The sequence below is a fragment of the Megalops cyprinoides genome, chromosome 3, assembly GCF_013368585.1.
Source record: "Megalops cyprinoides isolate fMegCyp1 chromosome 3, fMegCyp1.pri, whole genome shotgun sequence".
In the NCBI taxonomy this organism is placed as follows: domain Eukaryota; kingdom Metazoa; phylum Chordata; class Actinopteri; order Elopiformes; family Megalopidae; genus Megalops; species Megalops cyprinoides.
This window is the reverse complement of record NC_050585.1, coordinates 47,676,250-47,703,634: the sequence shown is the minus strand read 5'-3', so window position 1 is coordinate 47,703,634 and position 27,385 is coordinate 47,676,250. Positions and strand designations below refer to the sequence as shown.

The 27,385-nt window shown below is 42.6% G+C and overlaps 1 protein-coding gene across 2 annotated transcripts in view; it reads left to right on the top strand.

The window, feature by feature from the left end:
• Nucleotides 1-21,642, top strand: part of LOC118775227 (neuronal migration protein doublecortin-like) — a 56,967-nt gene extending 35,325 nt beyond the window's left edge. Inside the window, exons 5-9 of one of the 2 annotated variants that reach the window (XM_036525036.1) lie at nucleotides 3,696-3,798; nucleotides 8,307-8,363; nucleotides 11,063-11,161; nucleotides 16,230-16,327; nucleotides 18,411-21,642. In XM_036525036.1, the coding sequence (XP_036380929.1) occupies nucleotides 3,696-3,798; nucleotides 8,307-8,363; nucleotides 11,063-11,161; nucleotides 16,230-16,327; nucleotides 18,411-18,467 (414 nt within the window). In that variant the 3' untranslated portion in view covers nucleotides 18,468-21,642. The remainder of the gene's footprint in view (nucleotides 1-3,695; nucleotides 3,799-8,306; nucleotides 8,364-11,062; nucleotides 11,162-16,229; nucleotides 16,328-18,410) is intronic. The other variant, XM_036525037.1, reaches the window with a different exon arrangement.
• The last annotated feature ends 5,743 nt before the right edge of the window (nucleotides 21,643-27,385 follow it).

Genomic DNA, 27,385 nt, shown 5'->3' with positions numbered 1-27,385 from the left:
AATGAACTAAATTCGGACATCATTGTTCTCTATGATTCGCTTTGCTAAATATATCAAATTAAATCAAGGTTCATCGATTGGTTGATGTGAGCCTGTCACTGCTGAAAGACAGCGGAGCTGGACCCCAGATCAAACCAAAGTGTGGCTGACGTCCCTCTGCCAGTAAATCAATCTCCTTTTGTAATCAGCACTTTTATTTGTGAGGATGGGCCTTACAGACCTCCCCTGGTCTCTCTCTGTGCCAGGGGGGACACGGGTAAGTGCTGCGCTGAAGTTTGCTGACGCTCCCTAACTGAACGGTGATGAGAGCGGACAGATGAGGGTTAGTGCCCCCCCCCCCCCCCCCTCCCTGGCCGCAGCACCATGGGAGAGGACGTGAAACGAGCTTTCAATTGATGGGTGTCGAGTAGAAGGTGGGGGGGCGGCATGGAGGCTAACTCAGCACGACCACTCTACCGGAGCCTCAGAGCTCCTGGGTGTCCTGTGTCCGTATGCATTTAGTCACCCCCTCACTGGCAGTGGGAGCTCGTCAAAGTGACACTGTTCTCCAATCAGAGTCGCCACCCGACCTGACATACACCTTTCAGCTAGTCACATGGGACAGTATATGTCCAGACAAATGGGACAAGGCAGATCCGTTTGTTTAGTTCTGCTAACATCTGCGGCAAAAGGACAGTGGAAGGTGTTATGTGGTGCATTTTGGTAAATCTTATCATTGCTTTGCTGGCCCCCTGTACATAGGAATGACCAACACTGTATGCACGTTTACGCATTTAGCATAGTGTAATTGTGTGGGTCATGCTGCGCTATGCGCTAACAAACTAATGAAATATAAAGACACTGTACCCTGGGGAGAATATTACACAAAATTTTGTTTCCAACATGTAGCTGTTAGTAGTAGTAGGTTTATTGATCCCCCTTTTGGTGCTCACTGGAGCAAACAGAACAGGCCTTCAAAAATATTGATCCAAATGGATGCGTGCGGGGGATGAAAGTATTTTCATCCCGTTGCTGCAGTAACCCTGGAACTCTGAATCCATTCTTAAACACCTTAACTCGCCGAAACATTTCAAAAGGCCTTTGTCTGCTTGCCAAACATCTTTCAGTTTATGGAATTCAAAGTGGTTGTTTTAAAATGTCTTTACGTTCCCTCATAACTGAGATTGTCTTATCAGCATGAATGATTTGTGACAAATGCAAGAGTGCTTTGATTGTAAGCATGCTTGTGTTTAAATTTAGTGAGAAATACCTTCAGGGCTATGTCACCAGGCCAGAGAGGTAGGAAAACTGAGTTTATGTTTCCCCTTTTTGTGCTAGGTCAGCAAACAGGGGAACGGGTAATGGAGTCACCCACGTGCCAGTGGGCAGGGCGTGGTCACACATTTCCCCCTGTGATGCTGCTTGGGAGCTGTGACCAGTTGAAGACAGGAAGGGGACTTCCTAGCTATGAATGTATTTGTCATCAGATGTCTTGCTAGGGTGTGGCGGTGTGAAAATGCAGTGATTTCGCAGGGAGTTGATGCAGGCATAAGCTAAATACACTGCTCCTGCTTGTGTGTAAAGCTCCCCTTCATTATCATGCACCCCCCACCCCCCCCCCCCCCCCCAAACACCAGCCTGGCCTGCCTGCCCTGAATGCTTTTATAGGTCGGAACCTATAGGGGGACTTTGGTGAATCTTTGATGAGGTGTTTTTATTAGTGAGCCCGACACACGGAGCCTCCCCCCCTGAGACCACCATTTACATCTCATCTCCATCCGCACTGCTGGGGGGCGGGGCAGCAAAGGGGAGGCCTGCCGGGGGGGGGGTTTGGCCCCTGCTGTCCGTCACACATGTAAGAGGCAGTAGCGCCGTTAAAGTGTAACCTTTTTGTACCAGCGCTTAACACCTCTCTGTTAATTACAGGGGCAGATATTTTAGGTTTTTCTGAACTGGAAGTGCCTATTAAGATGCAGTGAATCATTGCATAATAATAGCCACTTAGCCATTATTCGTATTTAAATGTCCACTTATATGGACATTTAACATTTAATACCTGTCCATTTGCCTATTGTCATTCACACTTCTGTACTTTGCACTGGCAGTTATGTTTCATGTAGCGGAATGTTTTTCAGCTGCTTAAAAGGTAGACTGTGTTTATGATGACATTACGTTGGCTGATTCTGTCGGTGTAAGTTTGACAAAACTGTACCCCGCCCCCCGACCCTCCTGGCATCCAGGGGGCAGAGAACGGGCACAGCTGGCAGACGCCGTGGTGACGGTTCCCCTCTCTTCTTGTGGCAGTCATTCCTCGCCTGAGCACTACAAAATGGCAGCTGTTGGGCTGGGTGGGCCTGTATTAGGCTGGGCTGGAAGCCTAAAAATATAACTCGCAAGTGTCTGATATTGACCCCAGGGTGTACACCTCCTTAGTCCGTATTGGCAGACCAGAGAGCCAGGAGACCTCGAACTTTATGTTTCCTCTTTATTGTTGCCAAGGCTGCCAACAAGGGGATTACTAATAAAGTGAATCTCATTCCAGTGGGGGCATGATCACGTATTTCTGTCCACAAAGCCGCTAATGGCCCGGGAACAACTGGTAGAGATGGGATTACACCTTCTTCGGTCAGACTGGATGAACTCCTCCTTTCTGCAGTATAAAGTAATAAGTTATTAGTAAATACATTAACATTATAAGTATACCGTGTACTCATTCCATATGTGAGTAAAGCTAATTTTTCCATTAGAAGTCTTTGGACAAGCCTAGCATAGCGACAGCAATACTGTAGATGCTATTTCCTGTAATGTTCATGGTGTTCACCACTGGTATGAATGTACAGTGTTTTATCTTTGGCTCTGTAGGACAGAATGAGTACACATTTATACAGAAGACCATTTATAATGGATTAAATCTTCCAAATTAAATATGAGAATTGACTACAATTCCCGAAGCTGGGAAATAATGGCTGTGATTTTCATCTCTTTTTAATGTGCAAGTTAATTATAAAGACCTGCAACGTTTCTCATTTCAAAACTAAATCAGTGTGCCAGGTTCAAAGGAATTTATGGGCAGGCACTTTTTCATAGTTTAATCAAGGGGTATTACACTGAACACAAGAAGTACAGCCAAATATTGGCTCTCCCTCTGATCATTAATTACAAACCTGTTATAATTATCAGCCTAATTTTTAAACATATTCGCTGATGCCCTTAATCCAAAACACACTGAAAACCACCAACTGCAAGGGACATGCATTCTTTCAGGTTAGCATGGATTCCAATCCAACTCGGGGACAGGAATGTAATTTTACCCTGTGAGCCCTGTGAACCCTGTAAGAGAACATAGCTGCCCCCAGTGTTGTTTCCCTGGTTCTGCTACAGAGGGATACTGTGCATGCCAGGCATTGGTCAGGTTTGTAATAACCTGATCCATAATGTTACTATCATGTTACAACAATGTGATAAACTTGTGTTGGTGACAATGCCATGTCTTAGCAATGTACAGTAATGTTTCTTGCATGTAGAGCACAAAAAGGAAAGCAAAAAAGTGTCTAATCTGAACTGTATCCTGGTACTGCTCAATGCAGTTCAGCATCGCTGTGGCATGTGGGTGGTAGAGCACGCACTTGTAGGACAGCTTCCAAGATTTCTTTTCCCAGCCTCCTCAGGGTGACTTGACTGCCCTCACAAGTCCTTCCGTTGTCTTCGACCTACAGGTCACATGTCTTCAGGATTTTTTCGGGGACGATGATGTCTTCATCGCCTGCGGCCCAGAGAAATTCCGCTATGCTCAAGACGACTTCTCCCTGGACGAGAACGGTGAGTCCAACCTCTGTGTACATCTTTGACAAACACACCAGCTCGCGCCAGTGACAGCCAACCACCAGCCCTTGGTGACTCACCTTGTTCATAGCCAGTACTATTTTTACTTCCATTTGTTTGAACATTATACTTTACTGATCTCGGTCCAGCAATGTGTCTGCTATCATGATTTACAGCTGTAATACATACCTCCTTTGATGAATATTTTTAGATTCACTGTCTGGCTGTTGTTGTGTCGCAGTTTTGGGAATTACCGGCCTATAAACCTAAATAGTGTCGGGAAAATGGGTGGGATATCTCCTGTGATAGGGCTGTGGAGATTCATGGTTATAGTGTGTCTCATCTGCAGTGATGAAAAGTGGATTTAAATTCTTACTGGAACAGTGACCGGCCCCCTTCCCATAAAGAGCTCATTCTCTGTTACTATAAACAACGCTTCTCTGTAACCACAGGGTTTCCATAGCTAACAAGACTACCTTAAAAGTACATTGTCAAAGAACGGTTTGCAGATCCAATCACTCAAAACCACCGTTTAGGTTTAAAAGGCAAAATGCACGCTCAGCTCATTTTATGAATGCACTGTAACAGCCTTATGGCATTGATGCAAAATTATTAACATGACTTTGCACAGATGAAATGTCAGACGTAGTCACTGCTGCACCACTGCACTCTCTTTAAAAGCGCCCTGCTATGTGATGTGCTCAGTCATTTTATTTCATTCCCCCATTTTCCTTTGGTCCATCAGACACAGTGGAGTTACCATGGCAATTTGCACATACGCTGCACCCCTCTAAACCAACCATTTTAAGAGCAAACAGAGCGGTGTGCTTGCTTAATAGTCAGGCCTCATAGGCTGTAAAGGTAGTAAACCTTAAAAATGGGTTACATTTGGAGTTGACTGCATATTACCTTGCTCGTTTTAAACAATGAAATCAGGATCACTGACAGTTACTGGTATCACTTAGTGAATCAAGTGTGTGTCTTTGCCGCAGCATACCAGCTGTATTCGTAATGGATACAGGATACCTAACTGTAGTGGTTTAATTTCGTCTCCCCTCATCTGTCTGTGTCATTTTGCGCTGAATGCTCCATGATAGATAGGTGGCCAGTGTTAGGCTGTCGCAAGGCAGGCTTCAGCACACAGTGATTTAATCTACCTCCTTGATGGAAATCCTTGGTCCCTGTGTGGTGCCTGTGCCGAGTCGTGTGGGTCTGCCGAGATAAGGAGACGAGCTTTTGAGGCTGCTCCCATTCTCATGTTCTAAAGCATGTAGAATCACCAAAATCCCTCATGTAAGGAGTGAAACAACCAGCTGTGGATTTGAGAACAAAAAAAGGAGGATGTTGCCATGGAAGTGACATGAGCCAGACCTGACCCGGGCGTTGTGGTATATTAGTTGAATTTTAATAACTGAACAAACTGCATCTTGATTGAGAAATGAATTGAATATCCCCTGGACTCATTTAAAATTGGCAAGCTATCCTAAGGAAAGAAGACATTTTGTTGTAAGAAGGTACTGGGTTACCTAGGAAAAGAGAGTATTATTGTCATTATTGTTGTTGTGTAGCACTTTCCCTAATGATGATCTGGTGACTTTGATTGCATCCTGATGTAAGTAACCTCTGTGTTGCTTAAATGTGTGAAGGTCAGTCTGGACTTTTTCACCAGCCTCTTTCGTGCTCTTTTCACATCACTTGATAATGTTTCAGCTGCAAGACTTAATCCTGTTTGGATATTGGTCCTAAGTTTTAATCGTGGGTCAGCGATGTTGGTATTCCAAACTAAATGTACTTTACATAAATATTTTGCAGTAAAATGTCACTCCATGAAACAAGCTTTTTTAGTAGTTTTATTGTGTAACACAATAGTTTTTATTCTATAAGATATTAATGCTAATGATTAATGATAATAATAAACCATAATAATACACCCACAAAGCATTTTTTATATGGATAATTCAGTTCAGCAGCATACAGTTGGATGCAGATGCTGTTTCTTTTATGAAGTTATAATTGAATATATTGTGCTCTCAAGCTTCAACACCATTGGAAAAAAAAAACCCATTTCTCTGTAATTTCTTTCCAGTAATTATGTATGCCAAGAAATGTACAGAACAAAGTAGTTTAGAGTCAATCATGCAAGGATTCCTGGAAGCCATCACTTGATTTGTGGAAAATAATTTGAGAGCTTTTGGCAGCTGGATTTAAAACACTGGGACTGTATATTATCAGATAGTGCAGTAAAAAACCGTTTTATCGATGGTTGGGTTCATTGTGAAGTAAAAGCACACTGAACAAATTATAAAGCGTTTCATCAAACAGCACAAGCTAAATGTCTTGACTCCAAAAAGACAGAAAAGGATTCTAATCTTTTGGAGGCTTCGGTGTTGTGCTAACCTTGGTCTGCATTGCGCTCAGATCTTCGTTATCTGCGAGGGCTTTTTCGCTTGGGTCATACTGAAGCTCACATGCTTTTCACAGCTCGTTGACTCTAGCCCAGCAGATATAATATGTGTTTGTTTTTTTTAGCACAGCACATGACAGCACATGACAAGGTATGGCAGTATTACTTGTTTCTGTCCTCTGAAAGATGCGTTTAGATGCTTTAGTAACAGTATGATACTCATGTTAAGGCTGTCAAAGCTCATTCCTTTTGCCTTTGCTTTCTGTCACGTTACTGTAAAGCATGCATTGTGTAACCATATATTAAAGTAACAGATGTGTCAGTATTATAATTATTATTTTCTTTCTTACATTTTGTAATACATCTATTCAACCAGGTCCAAACGATGGTCCTTGGGTGCTATAGGATAGATTGTCTTTCGCATAATGGGGAGCACCCTCCGCAAAATGTTTGCTGTTCCTAGGAGGGTTATCTTCTGTATTTCTTAGATATAATAATAATAATAATAATAATAGTTATGGAGTTTTAAAGTAGGTGTGTATGATGAGTGTGTTGTTGTGGCTGCTGCTGTGTGATGTTTGCTAGCGGCAATATTGCCAGCGCAGCACATCTGCCTTATGCAACGGAGACGGAGAGTTAATGCTTTGTTTCACGGTACACCCTGTGGCGCTAAAGATTTTGGCCCGTTTTTGAATGTCTCTGCAGTCTGCTTGACCCACGCATGAACCTGCAGCAGACAGATTTCAACACACATGCAGACAGTCGTCTGCTCTAAGCTTTGGCATCCTCTGCTTCAGAGAGGAAAACACTGGAGGGGCCTTTCATTGAAAAAAAAAAAGAATAAAAAAAAAACAATCCCATAAACTCTCCGCTCAAGTGACTGCAGGCGTGGTCTGGAGGGCGCAATTAGTTGTGTAAAGAAACGATTTGTTGAGTTATCTTATGCAGCTCTCAGCATTCCAGCAGATGGTTATGTTTTCAAAGGAAAAGAAAATATGGCTTTACTGTGCTGCAAACCTGTATTTTTCTTGCCCTGCTCTGAATTAGAGCTTGATACAGTTCCAGATGACTGATATCAGATTCAAACTCACTTTTCACTTATGCAGATAAAGTGTCATCCGGGCTCCTTGAGGGGGTTTAACTCATTTAATGCTGTGGTGGGGAAGACCAGGCACACAGATTCTACCTTCAAGCCACAGTTCATTAGGTCTTTCACATTTAAACTGGGAGGAAGCTGAGATCCTGTCCAATTTGTTCTTTCTCTTGGAGAACACAGGGCTTTTGCATTCCTCTAATGTTTGCAAATAATAGCACATTATTCGGCATTAGTCTTTATCCAGGTCGACATGATATATGTGCATTCAGATATTACAGCTGGATTCTTACTGGAGCAATTCATTTTAAATTTCTGAAGGGCAGCACAGGGGATTCAAACCCACAACAGCACCATCATGCCTGTGTGTGCGTGTGTGTGTGTGTGTGTGTGTGTGTGTGTGTGTGTGGACATGCGTGCGTGCATGTGTGCATGTATGTTTGTTGTTATTGATTGGCTCCAGCAGCAGGAAGTGGTAGATCTGCTTTAACTGCATCAGTAAATGTGTCGTGAGGCAGGGGGAGGGACGTGGGGGGGCACAGAGAAAGAGAGGGAGAGAACTCTCATTAATCTCCATGGTGACAGGTTTAGGTCAGGTGATACTGTTGCATTGTTACTGAGTGTGAAGAATGAGAGTGGGCTCCTACTTCTAGGGCCCGGCTATTCCCTGCAGGTTTCAGGGCCTACATTTAGACGCGCAGGCTGCGGCAGGCCGACAGTGCGTCTGCCTGGGCTCCATGGCACTCTCTGACAAAAAAAAAAACACCCTCCGATATTCTGCGTGACTCATTTTGGCTGTGTTTTAATTCTGCAGCCTGTGAAATGCTGTGGGGAGTGCACTGTAATGGATCTGAGGAGTGACTCGCTTAGCCTGCGGTCTGAAAAGCGGTCTAATGGAGGGTCCCAGCCTTGGGCTCTGGCACCTGCCCTCTCTGTGGCTGTGACACTGTCAGTGTGAAGGAAATCTCAGTCTGCTGCTGCCGTAATGATCTGGTTCTTGTCTTTCAGCACACATCCCCTCTGGAACCAAATCCAAACCTGCCCAGGGGGGTTATAATAACCAAGGTCAGTGGGAATCTGCTAAACACTGACATCCTGTCTGCAGGAATCTGCTGTGTGGGGAGGAGAGACCTTTGTTTCCAAAACCCATTTGCACTGACACGGTCAAAGATTTGTGTTTGATTGAAGAGCCGTGCGCTAACATGGTCAAATAATTGTATTTGATAAAACCTAACGTACAGACATGGTCAGAGCTTTCTATTTCATAAACCAATGCATGGTAACTGTCAAAATTGAGTATTATATTAAGAACAAATACTGAACTGACATTGTCATGGCTTAGTTTGTGACAGAATGTGACACTGTTTTCTATCACGTCCTTGATTTCTGCTGTACATGGGCCATCTGCTGTACACAGTGTATGCTTGGACCAGGCATCTCCTAGGGTTCACATATCAAATATTCTTTACTTTTTTCCTGATAAAATAATCTGGGTTTAGACTCCAATTTGATATGCATGCCATATAGCATTATTATGAGGTATCCAGAGCAGAGCTGTGCATATACTTGTATGTTCATCTTAAGCCTCTAGTAAGTAATACAATACGCTGTCCACTAGTATGGGTATAAATACTTTGAATGCTGTCAAGGGTCTTCCAGTACATATATATTATATTTAAATCATGTTTATCCAACAGAATTCTGAATCTTTCCCTTTTTATTTTCATTGGAAGCTGACAACAGCTATATTTGATGCCTCGACAGTAATATTTTAATCTCTGTATACAAGATGTTGTGTTCATTTCATGTGATTCACCAAACTCCCAGACAAACTTATGCAATGACCTGAGACGAACCAAAGCAGTCAAAATTTACAGCACAGTCTCGTTCTGAAAGAGATCAGTTTTATAGTCAAAGGAAGCAAGATAAATGAGACAACGAGGGAGCGAGAGGAGGAATCAGATATTCCGGAATTAAGGAATTAAATTCAAGGATGGGGATAGACTGAAAGGAGAGGTTAAACAAACAGAACATGGCACAGAATGAAAGAAGCCCAGGATTAAGGAAACCAGTCTGTAAAAGGCCATCAGACGTGCAGGGATGCAAATGAACAACCTCATTACACAAACCAAAACCCAAGAACAAACACGGCTAACCTAACCAAAACCCTGATCATCAGCGTGTCACAATAATAATAATAATTCTCGTAATGATAACGCTAATAATGCAAATAAGAATGCTAACAATGCTAATGCTAATAACATTAATTTAAAAGTAATGAGTGAATTTAAACATTTTTTTAAATGAAAACAAGTGGTACATTGTAAGATGAAAGGTCCATGGGGCCAAAAAAAACACATTTAAAACACTGTTTACATGGATATCAATGCATAACAAGTTAGCTATGAGGTGAAAAACAATACTGGATGATAATCATTGTTCTTTGAGTATTTTGGGTTGAATTAAGTCATGGGTCAAATTTGACCCACTAACACAAAAGATGTGGGCAGCTTTCTAACACGTTACAAGGGTTAAGTAACCAGATTAATAACCAAGTAAATTTAATAACCATTGCATTTGCATTCACTATTACATTAAATAAACACGGGTCCGTGCAGTTCTTTAATTCCGTCGCCTTCGCTTGAAGTGTCTGTGTGCCCCCCTACGCAGCATCAGAGGGAAGAGCATCTGCGGGCTCTTTCAGCACCGTGCCATTACGCTCCCTCCTGGGGGACACACAGCCGCATCGAGGCACAGCAGGTGCCCGCTAAACACCCAGGGCTGTGGACAAAATGAAGCTGTGAGGGGACGTCCCTGCGAGCGAGGGACACGTGAGGGAAAGCCGCGGTTCCGCGTGCTCTTTCAACCTGAAGGGTGCGTTTGACACCCCCGCCGGCGGTTCACGTGAGAGCCGGCCCGCGGAATGGCTGACGCTGGTTTCCTGTTGCGTGAAGGTCGCAGCGTGCGGGGCCGGCGCTGTGTAATTAGCGCTGGGAGCGGGGGTGGAGGAAGCGAAGGGCGTCGGGAGGGGTTGGCGTGGGGCTCCCACGAGCACCCGCCGGACTGTTTCTCCTGACTGAGGTCCGAGAGTCAAACCGAGAACACGTGCACACTGGTCCTGAAAGAAAACATCAGAACACAAAGGCACGACGTGAAATGGAAACCTGTTTTCGTCCTGAAACAAGCTCAATCACATTATGCCACAAAATTGCCAGTGTCAGATCAACTCTGAGTTCATCTTAACACTAACAGTTGTCTGCAGTTACATAGTTAAAGTTAAATATTTGAAGGTGTAATTCTTTAAGACTGTAATAACTGGAAATTCAACCCTCATGACCTTGCTGTGTCTGTTATAGTGAACTTTGAAACATTTATTCCTTGAAATTCCTCATAGCATGTGCCATACAAGTCTCCTTGGTTTTTGTGGCTGCGATGATCCCACGAAACCCTAACCCAGGGTCTAAGTGTTTATATAAATTTGAAATATAATACATACAAAATTCATTTTCATACTGTGGATGTTTTAATGAGTTTCCTTCAGCAAACAAACAGACAGCCAGATACAGTTGGATTATAACTCCTTCCAGGAAAAACCCAAGTTGTTTAAGATAAGTGTGTGTCCATTCTCTCAGTGTAATGTATCAGTGAGCTGTCTTATCTGGCCAATCTTTCCATTCATATTCATGTGGAAGGAGCTATAGGAGCAGCCCATATCTCTCTCACACTCTTGGTGTGTGTGTGTGTGTGTGTGTGTGGCTCCACAGAATGCAGGGTGATGAAGGGGAACCCGAAAGGCAGTGCCCAGAAGAGCTCTGCCAAGAGCCCAGGACCAGTGCGCCGCAGCAAGTCTCCCGCCGAATCCAGTAAGACCGCTACACCACAGACAGTCTATTGCGACAAGATATTCAGCTCCCGCCTTCCTTCCACCTTCCGTCAAGGAGGTTCCTGTTGGTAACAGGGGCTTAGGGTGCTGTGGTGTTCATATGTTTTCTATGGGAAGGTATGTTTTAGACCATGCCCCATCAAGAATGAGAATAATGACAATAAGAAAGCAGGTCAGAATTATTACGGCTTCAACAGTGCCAGCATCAAAATTTTCAATGTAGAATGCAGTGAGATGACTGTCTGGTCCGCATATTTACAATCTGTAATTGTACTGCGATTATGTGTGATTATATGTCATTTAGTCCTTCCTCACACACAGCCACACATGGAACCAAGCATGCAGAGACACATACACTATATGGACAGTATAGTATTCGGACGCCTGGCTATTACACCAACAGGGACTGTAATGACATTGTATTTAAATACATATACTTTAATATGGAGTTAGTCCCCCTTTTGCAGCTATAACAGCTTCCACTCTTCTTGGAAGGCTTTCCACAAGATTTTGTTTCTGTGGGAATTTGTGCCCATTCATTCTGTAGAGCATTTATGAGGTCAGGCACTGATGTTGGACGAGAAGGCCTGGCTCGCAATCTTCGTTCCAGTTCATCCCAAAGGTGCTCGATGGGGTTGAGGTCAGGGTTCTGTGTGAGCCAGTCAAGTTCTTCCACACCGACCATGTCTTTATAGTCCTTGCTTTGTGCACTGGGGCACAGTCATGTTGAAATAGAAAAGGGCCTTCCCCAAACTGTTGCCACAAAGTTGGAAGCATAGCATTATCCAAAATGTCTTGGTATGATGAAGCATTAAGATTGCCCTTCACTGGAGATAAGGGGCCTGGCCCAAACCCTGAAAAACAGATGTGGCCAAATACTTTTGTCTATATAGTGTATTTTATTGAATTACAAATATTTTCTATACTGAATCTTAAAGCAGGCAAAACACTTCTTATTTCTACTTGCTTTTGGCATGTGCACCATTTTTAGATAAAGGTGATTTGTGTGAACATTTTATTTTAGTTTTATTGCTTTATGATTTGATTCCACTGTAAGGATTACTGTTCCTTTTATAGTCGAGCATATCCCGTCTCCTTCCTTTTTCATTGAATACGAATGCACACTCTGCCTACGTCTTGCGCAGTTTGAAATCTGCCAGCCGTTGTTCTACACAGAACATTTCCCTTTAAAAGGCTGTCCGCCCTGTCACCTTACTGTCATCCGACAGACAGTGTCTGTGAGAATCACAACGACACCACAATGCGGTTTCCATTATCTCACAGACTGCCTCATGCTCCACTTGCCGCAAAGATAATAACAGCTTCCTCCGAAATCCACTAATGCAGCAAAGTAGGGCACACAATCCGGTCTTTGTTTGCTAAATGCCTGATCAGGATAATCTGCCCAGATTATGCCTTATAAAATGATCCCAAGCAGATTTCTATTGATTCACCCTTGGAAAGAAACAGGAAAAAAAGATTTTGGTGGCATTGTCTCAGCTACCAGCGTATCTTCTTTTGGATCTGAGGTGGTCATCCATGATACACAGCACCAGTCAAAAGTTTAGACAAAACTTTTATTCTTTATTTCTACTATTTTACACATTTTACAATAAAAGTAAAGACATCAATTATGAAATGACACAAGTAGAATTATGCAGTGATCAAAAAAGTGTTGAAGAAATCAAAAATATCTCATAGTTTAGATTCTTCAAAGTAGCCAAAAAATATTGTTTAAAAATAAAAATTTTTGGAAAGAAATTCATAAGTAGGCATCAACTTTACTGTTTATATTTGACTAGGCAACAAATTTTAAGCATTTAAGCATATAAGGCTTTAGATTAAAATGTCTTTGAATGCATGTCTCCCATTAACTTTATCAGGCGTGTCATGGTGCTGGCACTGTAACCTCTGTGCTTTAATCGGGCCAGCAGTACCGGGTCCACACTGTAGAGGTACAGAGGAGGGGGAGGTGCTCCTTCCCCGCTCTCTCTCAGGTGGCTGTGAGGTGGAAAGAGAGAAGTCACCTTGAGCACCAGATGCCCTGTTAAAAGGGTCGTGGGAGGCAACCGATTGCAAAATGGAGTGTGAAGGATCTTCATGCTCTGTGCAGAGGTAGGCAGATATGACCACAGCAGTCAGGACCAGGAGTCAGGGACACCTTACAGCATCTTTCCAGTGTATACCTGCCATTGTATGACAGCAAGGCCACAAACAGAAGCACAGAGAAATTGAGGGGGGCAGTTTGCCCCTGCAGTCCGTGCTGAACCCCTCCATCTGAAATGTTTAATAATTTAGCAAGAGGGCGGTTTTCCTCAGAGCAGCAGATGGGCTGGCGGTCATGGTCTCCCTCCGACGGACCCTCTGTAAATGTCAGCGAGGTTAAACTTCCTCTTAACCAGGCGGACTTCCGGGTGTCTGCACGTCTCCCGCCGTCCGCCTGAGAGAGGGCCAGCCTTGATGCGAGCAGCGGACGGTGAGCGATTTTGACAAAATGGCACAGAAAGCATCAGACGTGACTAATGCGGTCCTGCCCTACCCATCCAGCCGGCAACCAGGCGGGCGGGAATTAGTGCCCTGACCGGAGAGGGCCAGGAGAATATCTGTTTAAATCTGGAGGAATGTCTTTTAATAGATCTCTTTAGCCAGGGGAGGATGGGGGCCATCAAAAACAATAGTACCTCAACAGCATGGACGGTGTCTATTTGAAGTTAGTGATAAATCAAACCGTGAAGAAACATATTGTAGTGCAAAACAATAGGCTATTGTCAGCCAGTGATGAATGCATAATATTACGTTTACATTTTCGTCTTTTAGCAGACGCTCTTATTCAGACCGTTTGACAAAGTGCAAGTATAAAATGCATCTAATTAAGTGGCATAAAAAGTTGAAAAGCACTTATTCTTTTGAATCATTTAACCTGCTTCTCCTCAGTGGTATAATATATACTCTTTAGTATTCAAATTGCCACATCTGGATGCAGACTGCATACTGGGTATACTGCTAATGTATATTGGGTTTTAAGCACAGTGGGAAACACCTTTGTCCAAATGGAGTGAAGACAGATAAGTGAAAACTGTGCCTATAATCTCCAACAGAACTGAGTGCAGTATTATTATAAATTCCTGGCAAATGCTCTGAGGTGTGATCTTCTAACATAGCCTTTGGGATTGTGAAATCTCTGCCTAAAATAATATTCCAATGTAATCAGCTGCGATGACATCATACATCATAAGCATTATTTTCAGTGTGATGGTAATTGCTTTGTGCACAAGTGTGAAATTGTACTTGTCAGCAGAATTACAAAGTTCAATGTAAGATCTATTAGATTATCTACAATATTACAACATAGGTAATGCTGCTGTGTATAATATTAATGGCAGGTAGATATGTTGCCAAAAGAGGGATAATAGAGTAATAATACAGTATATTAATATTAAAAGGGAATAAGATAGCAATATGAAGAACAAAGGAAATTGTTATGTAGTAAAGGAGAAAGGTAAAACAGGTGTGCAGCTAACAAAAGAAGAAAATTGAATGGTGAAATGTAGCAGAAGGAGAATAACACTTTAAGATGGCTAAATGTCACTTCAAATTGAACTTGAATATAGGCACGGTAGGTGAGAAGCGGAAACATGTTGCCCTTGGGAACACTCCTAGATTCTATTGGAATACACAGGGTAAAACATAGGTTTCCTGCACAGAATGCATGACCAGTCTTGAATAGTGGTAAATGTCTGCCTCTTGTAAAAGCCTGACTGACCTCTTTAGAGCCTACATGTTCCACTGGTGGTCTGCTTTATAAATCTAATATATTACTCTCTGTCTATCTCAGATGAATTCATTCCCTCTTCCCTTCTCTTTCTTTCTCTTTTTCTCTCTCTCTTTTTCCTTCCCTCCCACTTTCCCTCCCCCTCTCTCTTTCTCTCTCTCTCTCTCTCTCTCTCTCTCTCTCTCAGCCTTTCCTTGTTAAAATCAATGCAGGGTTAAGTTTAGGTTTAGATTATTTTAGAGGTTTAGAGGTTTAATTTAGGGTTATTTTAGTGTGTTCTATTGACTGTCCCTCCCTGAAACCCCCCTCCTTTTTAGCTGCTGTTTTGAGGAGATGCTTCGGTAAAGGGCTTAAACTGGGTAGTTGTAATCGGGACGGGAATTCAGACAGCTAACAGTTGGCAGTGTCTGACTGGCTTAGATCAGGGCCTGCACACCAGGGCTGCTGCTGGCTCCAGTGGGACCACATACAGCTACAGATTCAATGAATCCCATGTACACATCAAGCTGATACAACTGACGTATGTCATTATCCTCAAAATAGAAGCAGAGGATGGTACTGTATAGCCTCTCACAGTTTTCCCTCTGTATGCCTGAACACCATCCACTATAGATACTTGCACATCGATTGAGAGTTTAACATGCACTCCCACTATATCCCATCATGATTGTGTGATTCAGAAAAAAAGTGTCTTGCTGGACAAGGGATTTTCTGCAGGTTAACCTTTGGTAGTCTGATGAGGTGTGGCTGCACATAGCTTTAGAAAGAGAAAAGACATTCCTTTGAGACTTAATGTTACTATGTGGGAGACTTCAAAACAGATGAATCTAATTGCACCAGGGCTGGCAGTGTCTCTAAAGGTTTTTGCTCCACCATACTTATTTACAAAGCACGCTGGGGGAAAACAAGACCTGCCATCTGTTTTATAGTCTTAGCTGCGAGATCTTTGTCTCCCGAGACAAAAGCCGCCTTTAAAACACTTACTACACAAACTGCGTCGCGGCCACCACGCCACACATCACACCACTCTCTGATGTAAACAGTCTCGCCGGTCGCCCCAGCAACCGGCCCGTGCCGCGGAGTAACGCCCGAGTGCCCTCCAGCAGAGAGGAACAAGCGCTTAGACACACCGGCCGCCAAATGGGGGGCAAAGCCCTGGAATGGCCTTCTCCCCGGGTGAGAGGTGCTGGTGGAGTAGGTCGTCAACACAGCCTAACCCAAACCGTGTCTCTCTCTCTCTCTCTCTGTCTCTTTTTCTCTCTTTTCCCCCGGCCAGCCAACGGGACGGGATCCAGCAGCCAGCTCTCCACCCCCATCTCAAAGCAGTCCCCCATCTCTACACCCACCAGCCCTGGCAGTCTCCGCAAGAACAAGGTACCCGCTGCGGCCCTCCAGCCCTCCGGCCCGCCCTCCCCCTCTCCCCCCTGACACGCAGACAAGTACTTCTGAGAGCTCAGATCCATTCCCACTCAGGAAGCAGCGTCGTAGCTGAGACAGGAAGAGGCAGCAGTGACACCATGGCTGCTGTGCCGCGGTGCCACATGTATCCCGATGCTAATTAGCCACCTACCATGGCAGTGCGTCTGTGTCAGACAAGCATGTCAGGGGAAACTGTCAGCCAGCATTCCTGTACTTTCAGTCATTGCTTGGTTTGTTTGTATGTGTTTGCAGGAGTTCCATTGTTTCATGACTTTCCAAAGGTAGCAAATAAAACAATGATTGTTTTTTGGACGGTTAGTTGAACACGTTTTGCAGGTCATATAAACCCATTCATTCCACTCATGTTTCATAGGGTCATTAATGTAGATAAGACAGGAGTCCTTATTTTACCCGCTGATTAAGTAAAATCTACATGAACAGTAGGACTGGTCCAACAAAGAGACGGCGGTAAATAAAGAGGTAGCTTTGTTTAGCTTTGATCAATGTTATTTCATACTTTATGATTATTTTATACTTTATGATTGATTTATGTTATTTTGTACTTTACATTACAAAGTTACATAAAGAGCATTGATAATGTGTTATGAATAAGCATATTTCTTTGACAAATGATTTGATGAAGGTTCACTTTTGAAATGATTTTGCCATGCATAGTAAATTCAGTAAATTCAGTCACGCTTTATGTGATTTTGTGCCCTGGGGACACTGAACTTAGCAGAACTGCTCAGCAGCAGCACTGAGTATGACAGCAGGTAGTCTTTACTATGGACTGGTGCAGTAAGTGATTTATGGCTTTTTATCAACCAAAACACTTTTAAGATTGAATTTTCAGACTCTGGTAAGGGAAAATGCCACTGTTTTTCTGCTTTGAAGGTTTGTGTCAAACTCATATCTTTTCCCGCTGTGCTTATCTGACTACACACTGAAGAGAAACAGCCTCCTCGCTGTGACCTTTCTGGATGCTCTCCTAAAATGAGTTCACTATTAAAGGGCTCCTCTACAGCCTACTGCACATCAGGGACAGAGGCAGCAGACTTAAGTGCATGCATTGTAATGGGACAGCGCGTGTCACGCATACACGTGTCCCCACTAAAGCACAATATCCATAAACACGCTGCTTCAACGCACCCTTGTTGAAAAACAGCGACAGAGATGTATGTCAGCACGTGGCCCTCTCTGGAACTGGTTTACAGCAGGGGTTACTAAGTGACAGGTTTTATTTGCTCTGACCAATAGAGAGCAGCCAAACTACAAGGCTGCATCATTATATTGCATTACGTTGCATTACCCAGAGCGACTTTCAAATAAGTGCACCACTATGGAGTAGTTACGGAGAAGTACTATAAGAGGTCAGTAAAATACTGACTCAAGTACATCATCATTGGTAAACAGTGAAGGGGGGGGGCATGAAAGATTAGGGGACACAACAGGGACCCCAACATGCACAGCGGAGAGTCTGTGCACCATGTCATGCAGGGACAGTAATGTGTGCATGACTTTGAGTCTGTGCACCATGTCATGCAGGGACAGTAATGTGTGCATGACTTTGAGTCTGTGCTTTGCCTGTCCCTGGTGTGTTCCTGTTTTAAAATAGCACCAGGTCAGAAATATACACGGCAGAACTACAGTGAAGTGCATGATTGCTGAAAATGAACTATTTCGTTTTTATCTGGAAAAGGGCTAAAAAACATCATTACCTGGAAAAAAGTAGGTGGATCTTCTTATTCTCTATATAATGGTCAGATAAACAAATAGATAGGTATATAGATGCATATACAGAGAGAGGGACAGACATACAGATACATATGATGATCGATATCCATTTATACAGCTGGATATTTACTGTGGCAATTCTGGGATAAGTACCTTTCTCAAGGGTACAGCAGCAGTGCCCAAGCAGGGAATCGAACCAAGCAACCTTTGGTTACAAGTCCAGGTCCTTTCCACTATGCTACGCTGCCACCCTAAATAGACTGTGCCCTCGATGACTCCGCCTTCTCTCTCTCTCTCGGGACAGGACCTATACCTGCCGCTCTCCCTGGAGGATGAAGACTCCCTCGGGGACTCCATGTAGAGCCCCTCCCCTCCCCCCCTCCCTGCTCCAGCCAGCACCCCGCCCCCCCCCAGCCCGTCCTGTCTCGTCAGCGTGACCTGTCCATCATAGAGGTATCTTTGGTGCTCGCCATCTCCACGGTTGACTCCGAGCGTCCAGCGGACCCCTCCGTGTCTCTGTCCCCCGTGCCGCACGCTAAGGCTCCCCTGCTCTCTGAAGCACTGGCTGCTCGGGTCTTTTGCTGCTTGAGAATTCACTCTCGCTTTCCTTTACTTTCTGATCATTTAAAGCGATATGCGCCAGGCATGTATGCTGAACGGCAGTGAGAGAGATTCGCATCTCACTAAAACGTGCCCGTTCATACACGTGAAAATTTTGATTGATTACTCTGTTTCCAAGGCGATGAAGGTGTGTGTCTATGTATGTGTGTGTGCGCGTGTGTGTGCGTGTGTGGATGCATATAAATGATATATTTATTCAGTCATCACACATTCCTTTCTACAAGGCTTTTATTGGGCAAAACACAAATTATTTCCGATTTAGTTGTTTCAGATTTTGCATGACATTCAGCTGTAGAATTCCAAGCAGCAAATGGATATTATTAAAGGGGTGTAGTAGTCTGACTTGACTAAGAGCTGTTGCATTAGTAATTTCATATTGTTATCATTTCTGTCCACAGCCCATGGCCCTATCTAAAATTATTAAAAAGTGATGAAATTAATCTGACACCACTCAGAAGGCTCAGCTTGTTTTGTGTATATAATGCATAGTCATTAAATTATTCCAGCTAACACACAAAGTTCACACCATGCCGTCCCGGTATCTCTTGTTGCTACAACATTTTAGAGATATTATGGGAGAATTAGGTGCTAGCTGGTATCACACTGAAGCTGAACTCACTCTGCAGCACCAGCTTGGGACATTCAATAATATATATAATGCAAAGCACAGCCGCAGTGGCTAATTACTTTGAAACTCACCCTATCATAGAGGCCTGTGGGGAAGAACTTCAGGAGTTCAGGAGTCCTGTTCATAGAACTTCAAGAGTAAAAACTAAAAACCAATGGTTGGGCAAGATAAGAGCTAAGAGGCTACACACCTGTATCAGTTTGGTAGTAACAATTGTCAGTCTTACACAATCTTGTATGTTTTCATCACATCCCAACTGGTATAAAACACTAACAGTCAAGTGTTTTTAAGGCAGGACTTAAAAGCATAGGTCACCTCATGCACACCTCATGTCACTCTTGTAGCTATTTCCCATTCGATGTCCGCAAGCTTGTGGGGACCACTGGTGCATATTTGATGCGTGTATTGTCTGTATGACATGGTAGTAAGGCAAAAAAAAAGAAAACAAAAATCAATCCAAAAGTTTCTATTTAGCCCACGGCGCATGGAAAACATCAATCTGCAATGTTTTTGCCAACCACACAAGGAAGTCTACACACAAGGAAGTATGTGTATTGTTTTTTCAAAATTAGTTTATTTAATTTGGTTCACAAGAGTACAATGTTGTTAGCCTTTTGCAATGTTATTAGCCACAGGGTTTTTTTTTTCAACAAACACTCCAGTAGAGACATAAACATATGTAATATACATTACCCCAGAGACCTGGAATGACAACACATTTTCTCTAATCACAGATATTAAAAAATGGAAATCTAAAAAAGGTCATCGCAATAGTACACATGGCAAAGCAACATCTTTTTTGAGCAAAACCTTTAAGGATTGTATTTCGAAATAATGTCAAAAAAGAATAGTTGTACTTTTGTTAAAATCTCATGGTACTGCTGAATTAATTACAGGATTCTATGAATATACAGCTGAGTAACGGAGGAACTGAGCCGGTCCTTTTAGAAATGTTAGTCGGCTTTCCCCAAGAATAATGTGAACCAAAATGGATATGCGTTAGGGAACACATCTCTTGCCCTTTTAATGATAAAAGCAACAAACAGTGCAAGTCTTTCCACTACACCCCCCTGTCCCATTTCCCATGAGCACTCTTATGTCGGCACAATGTGTATTCCAGCGGCAGGTCGCTTTTTTAAAACATGTAAAAAGGTATTTCTGTCAAGTTTTTGGAAATTTCAAATGTTTTTATCTTACTTGTTGTACCATGTTTTTTGCCCTACATTTTCTACTGCTTAACATTAACAGGAAATGCCAGTTGTTCGTGTCAAGCTACCGCCACCATGTAAATGGAAAGTGAGAATGACTCACCTCCAGTGGTGCCTTTTTTTTTAGGATATCTTTTTTGATAAAGCAAACTGAAACACGAACCATCCTCTCTGTCTATGAACAGTTCGTAGCTGTTTGTATGTCTGGAATTTTTGGACTAACTTGTGCAGTGTGAGCTTTCACATTCTGTTTCTTTAGATATTGTTTTTAATGGGACGCTAGGAAGCAAAATAATCACGCAGGATTTTTTTTTTTTTTGTTAATCTGTGTGTGTTTCTGCTTTTCTGTTATTGCCGTTCGGGTTGAATGACAGGGAAAATCACCTCAGATGTCCTCTTAATGCTGTTTGCTCTGTTACAAGTGGCTTCTTTCTATGTATTAATATAATCCCTTTTGCAATTAAAAAGAGTTGTATTCCACTTTTCTCGGACTGTATTCATGTGAAGCCGAATGCATTGCTCTGTCTATACCTGTCTTTTTGGAATGTGTTGTGTTGTTGTGTCACATGCTCACCGGCATCCATCCATTCTTCCATCTTTTCGATTTTTATCCGGCTCATGTCATCAAAAATGCTCATATTTGGCCAAAAATCATGGAATTCATCACTTGTTTCTTTGGATTATCAGCTTTGTACCCTCCGAATTTAGGGTGTATGACCATTTCCCTGAGTAGAAGAACATATAAACAGCCAGACACTTTCATCAGGACACTGACAGTTTAATAGCACCTCCTGGCAATAATGGACATATGACCTTGGGTGTTTCATTAATTTGAATTTAAAAAGGGGAGGCAGCTGGATAACTGCATCTTACTTTAAAAAAAAAAGCAACTTTGATGCTATTATTGAAGTTGCCATGGCAATTAAACAAAAGCCTGTATCCTGCTTGTATCCCAACATACTCGTCAATTGAATGTGAGGTGTGTGTGGAGAATGCAAAGCATTTTGCTGGAAACAAGAAAAGGGAAAATGCCGACACAGCGAAAGAAAAAGGGGGGAAAAAATGGTATTACTATTCTAACCATGAGCACATCACCATTTAGTTCTCTCTGTCGCCATGGTAACATTGGTGGGGGGGGGGGGGTCGTTCTGTCTCAATGGTAAACATTAATCTCCAGTATAAACAGGAATGTCTCGGGAATTAATTACACTGTAAAGCTGATAGCTAGTGGTGCCTTTCTTATTTAATTATGGTGAAGGCATGAACATTAAGGTATGGAGAACTGCACACAGAAGACCTGCACAGAGTAGCGTTGCTCTCCACACACTGTACTGCTTGGTCAGTTACGAAGGGAGGTAGGGACTAGGTGTGTCTTTTTTTTCAGCCATACAATCGGCAGATTGCCGAAATGAAAGAATGTGATGTCATCCTCCAATGACACATATTGTGCCAAATTTGCATTTGTGAGAAAGTGTTGCTCACCCAAACCCATGTCAAATGAGAGAGGCAATCATTTTCCATTCAGGGAAAGAAAACTGTCTTTTGGGTACAGCACAATATTTATACGTGATGCTTTCCAATGCCCAGAATATGCAACCATAACTGCTGAGCTCTGAATGTTTGCTGCACTTTTAATGAAAAAAAAAAAAAATCCCAACTTGAAGCTTGCCTTTAAATTGTTTGGAATGCCAGCATATTGAGCCAAAAGAACTGCGGCAGATCCCACAAACCCAGTAACTTCTACGTTCAGCAATTTTCAACCTTGCAAAAGTGGTTCTCAGTCAGCCACGGCTTGTCCTTCACATATTGTAACGGGGTGATGTCTGTTTGTGACAGGAAAACAAACAGCTGACGTATAGCAGAACAAATACCCTTCTGAGGGTATCCTGGTTTCTCAGCAGTAGGTACTGTACACTGATGGCTCTCTGCGCACGCAATCATCTGAAAACTTAAGTATACCAGCTTTAAGAACACCTAGTGCTGTTCTTAGAAAGATTAACTTTATGTCACTACTGTCTTTTAGCAAGCAATTAGAATTGGACATGCAAATTAGCTGCTTTTTTTGGGGTTTTTTTGAGAAAGTCAGTCTCAACCCAAGGGAAAAGTGTTCACACACACACACACAAAGTGTTTACACACACACACACACACACACACACACAACACATGCACTTTACACAAGTGTTTCAGCCTGGGGGATATGAAATATAGAATGTGAATGCACATATTGGTGTAAAGCTGTGTGAGGGAGTGGGGAGAGGCCCACAGTGAGTGAATGAGACAGTAGCGTGTTCAGGGTAATGATCTCTGGGCAAAATTCAACTACAATTATCCTGAGCTTGCATCCTGAGCGCAGAAATCCCATCCACAAGTAGAAACAGGGTCCGGTAAATATGTAAATAAAAAACTCCATTCATCCTGTCATCTGTTTTTTTTTTTTTTTTTGGTGTCAGCTTTACGCAAGGATGAGTGTCCCATTTCCTTTCCACACATTAGCTCATTTCCATCACGCTTGTGGAAAAAACAGCAACACCTCTGACTTGCTATGTAAGAAACAATGGAACACTAAAGTCCACCATACCGCACAAGGGCTAAGGTTCTTTTCACATTTCCATTGGCACCTTATTGTCTTTCAGGTTCTAGAATGACCTCTGATTATGATTACATAATATACGTAAACTCAAACTGCCAATGCATTAAATTTTACATGAATGGCTTTGGTAAGCCTTTCTGCTCCTCTGTAGCACATTACAAATTAATTGTAACTTAGTTTACAGATAGAATATATGGTATATATAGATACAAAATCTACCAAATTAATTTACAATGATGGGACAAATGTCTTCTGAAAAAAAGATTATCTAGTTAGAGCCTTGTTGTTCTATTTCATTATTTAGAATAGTCAGTAAATAGCAAATCCGTTTAACGCTAACTTCATCTTAGAACGGGCGCAAGTAACAATGTGGTACATTAGATTTTTCTGATGGCTGAGAAACTGATACCAAAGTTCTTTGTTTTGTCACTACTAAAGACTATGTGAAAACAAGTTTTGCTGACAATGGACTAAAATGTTTTGTCTTGTAATGTATTTTCTCTTTAACGAGGGTCAAAAATATTATTAAGCCCCCCTTCAACATTAACTGAGAGATCACATATAAGTGTGACTTACCCCCCAAGAGGAGGCATATTTCATTGTGAATACAGTGTATATACATCTTCGCTAATGATTGAGCTCATATTCATGCAGATTTTTATTTCCTGTAGTTCTTCATTTTTGTTAGATTTTTACTTGTTATACCACATTCAAAGACAGGTACTGGCAAATATCCTTTCTGAGCTCATGGCACAGTGGTTGTGAATACTCACCTTTTTTCCCATGAGTTTGTGTTTTTAAGAGCTCCTCTTTTACTGAGTGCCCATAACTACAGCTTCAAATGTATTTGTATTCTTGATCTTCCTACTTTCTGCACTGAATAAAACATCTGATATATTTCAATCGCCATTATGCTGTTTGATTTGTACATAGGCATTTTCCTGCTGACTTTTTAAAGCAAACAAAAACATTCTGGTGTTTAGTCTTAGTAATTAAGGTGAGGTAGGAAATAGATAGGTCATAGAATTAGGAAAGTGTTTTGTATCAGCTTTTTTTGTTCTTGTCTCATGGTCTTCTATGTCAGTTCTTCATTTCAAAAGCAACATTTTAAAGAGTCCAGGTGCATGGTCTATATTTCATGGTTGCATGGTCACTGTGTTGATGTAGGTAGGCTTTTTATGGTGGTACAGCTATAACCAACAGGTCATAGCTACCCAAAATAATTCTCCAGTGTTTAGATCTAAAATACAGATTGCTTTTTTAACATTGTGTTTCAACCTGCTTTTCAAATGAATTCAAATGGTCACTCAGGGTAGAATTGGTTCAACAGATTAAAAAATGTCTAGGTTTATCTTGAATACTGGTAAAAAAAGTTTTATATAATATTCAAAACTAATTGTAATATTTTTACTAGAAATGTGACAAATGTGACTAGCATTCATGTAATTTTTGAATAAATGAATAAAAAAAATCTTTATTAAAGGCTGAAAATTGTATGAAATGTCTGTATACATGAAAAATACAGGAGTGTATTTCAAACCACATGACCTGTTTTTTTTGTATAAGAATCGATGGTACAGACAAACTATTGTGACCATGCAGAATTTTTCATTCAAATCTGTATTCATTTCAATGTGCACTGGCAGCGTGTTTTGTAATATTGAAATCAATAAATTTGATTACAAAGAAGACCTGCTCCGTGGGTGTCCTGTGTGCTTCACTTCTCCATTCTTCTGTTCTCTGTGATGCAGTGCTTTCTGTTTTTAAACACTCATTAAACCTTGGTCCTGCCCTCATGAAGACACCGTAATCCAGGCCCTGGAGGGCCCCAATCCAGCAGGTTCCCCAGCTATCTTTAAATGGCTAACAATATCACAACTAGGAGACAACTGGGGAGGGTAATTAAATTGGTTCAATTAAGGCAGGAATTATTTGGATAAAGTGATTAAGTGCTAGTCTGAACTATGCTCTCAGGACTAAGACTGGACATCCATGACTGGAAAGGATGGTTCAGGTAGGCAGAAAATATGGAAATAGTGACCTCTGCTGGACAACGGAGATGCTGCTCATGAGTGAACCTGTAATTTAATGGCCTACCACAGGACAGATAGAAAGTGATAATATAATATAATATAATATAATATAATATAATATAATATAATATAATATAATATAATATAATATAATATAATAATATAGTGTCATGAATAATTATGAGTACTCATTTCTCAATCTGGAAAAGGTTGTTTCAGTTTGGACAACTGTCTTACAACTTACATATTCATGGTTCAGCTCTGGGATGTAGTACGGGCCACCATCGGTCTGTTGACCATGGGTGATGCATCCTAGTTGTCCTGGCCGACTGCTCGCCTGGAGCAGCGTCTCTTGTGGCTGAAGAGACCAACGAGGGAATGACAGTCTCTATCGCAAAGGTCGCATCTGCGTGTGGTCTCTGGTCTGTCGGGATTGCTGCGCTCCTTTCGGCATGCCCGCTTGTCTGCTGCTGCGTTCACCAGTTTCTCTTCCCCTGTCTTGAGGTGCTGGGTAAGGGTACTTCTCCGCTTCGTGCGGTCGGCTACAAGGCCCTCCCGGGACTCAGTGTCAATGTCGAGCGCCTTCATGGCTCTCTTGCAGACATCGTTGTAACACAGTTTGGGGCGACCAGTTGTACTCCTCCCAGACGCCAGCTCTCCACAGAGGATGTCTTTTGGGATGCGGCCAGCCTCCATACGGTGAACATGGCCCAGCCAGAGCAACCTGCATTGTCTGAACAGAGTGAACATGCTGGCAGGGTCAGCACGAGACAGGACCTCGGCATTGGACGCTCCGTCTTGCCAGGATATGCCCAGGATACGACGGATGCCTGTCAGGTGGAAGGTGTTAAGTCTTCTCTCCTGTCTGGCATACGTAGTCCATGACTCGCTTCCATACAGCAATGTGCTGATGACACAGGTGTTGTACACTGCCATCTTGGTCTTCACCGTCAGCTTGGGGTTGTTCCACACTCGAGTGGTGAGGCGGACAAGTGTTTTAGCTGCCTTCCCGATCCTCTTGTCGATTTCTGTGTCCAGGGAGAGGTTGTCGGTGATGGTGGATCCGAGGTAGGTGAACTGATGGACGACATCGAATTCGTAGTTTTGTTGCCAGGCTCGTTGGTTGTTGGTTCCAGTCTGCTGTTTGGATGATTGCTCATCCCCAGGCAGCCAATGAGGATAGCAGACCGTGGCGGGACAGCACCTCACTGGCTGGGGGCTGCCCAGCTTGAGGCGGGCGGTACCTGTCCAATGAGCTTCGAGAATCCCTCCCACCGTCGGGAGCAACCCCTGGTGCCATGCTCTACGCCAGTTGAGGGATGACTTATAACCGGTAACTGTTACTCCCCGTGTTGTGTGGATGCCATAGGCAAAGCTGACGTGTCCTCTCCAGGATGTAGGTGCAAGTTTGTCGGTGAGTGGTGTGTAGTGTGGTCGGATGAAATGTGATAAGGAGGACAGGCTGTTGCCTATGTAGCACGTCCCCCCGCTCCACGTCGCTGATGGCACCACCGCCATCGCAAGAGCTGCCAGAGCGAGGTTATAGACAACGACGAACTGCCTTAGGGACTCCAACTCCGGATTCTTCCTCAAGGTTTACTCCTGAAGCCTTTTCTATGAGTGGATATAGCCGCAAGGCAGCATAGGTTTTCCTTCTCCTAGATGGACTGCCTTCCCAGGCTAACAAGCCCCACCTGACCCATCTAGCTCTGGGATGTAGCCTAGCTGCAATAGGCCTGTATGAAAATGAGGTATATTATAATATATTGAGAAATATGTTGTTCAGCCCAGGAATATATTTCAAATACAATATGTCATATACAATATATACATTTGTTTTAAATACATTTTAAATACATTTATGCATTAATGCAGAAAGTAATATTTGGCATTTTGCAGTACACAAAAATGGCAACAAATTATTTAAATATATTGATTGAGGTAAAAAAAAAATCTCTAAAATATATTATCCCTCTCTGTCTCTCTCTATCTCTCTCTCTCTTTCTCACAAGCAGAAAGACCTTAAAGAAATATGCATGACTCCATCATAAATCCATTAAGAGAATGTGAAATCAGTAGTAACATCAATCCAGTGTGAAAGAACATACTTTCTAAGATGCTCAAGTTACCCCTTAATAATCTAATCAATGTGCCAATCGGTTTTAAGACAAAGACAAGATTATGATTAAGCAATGC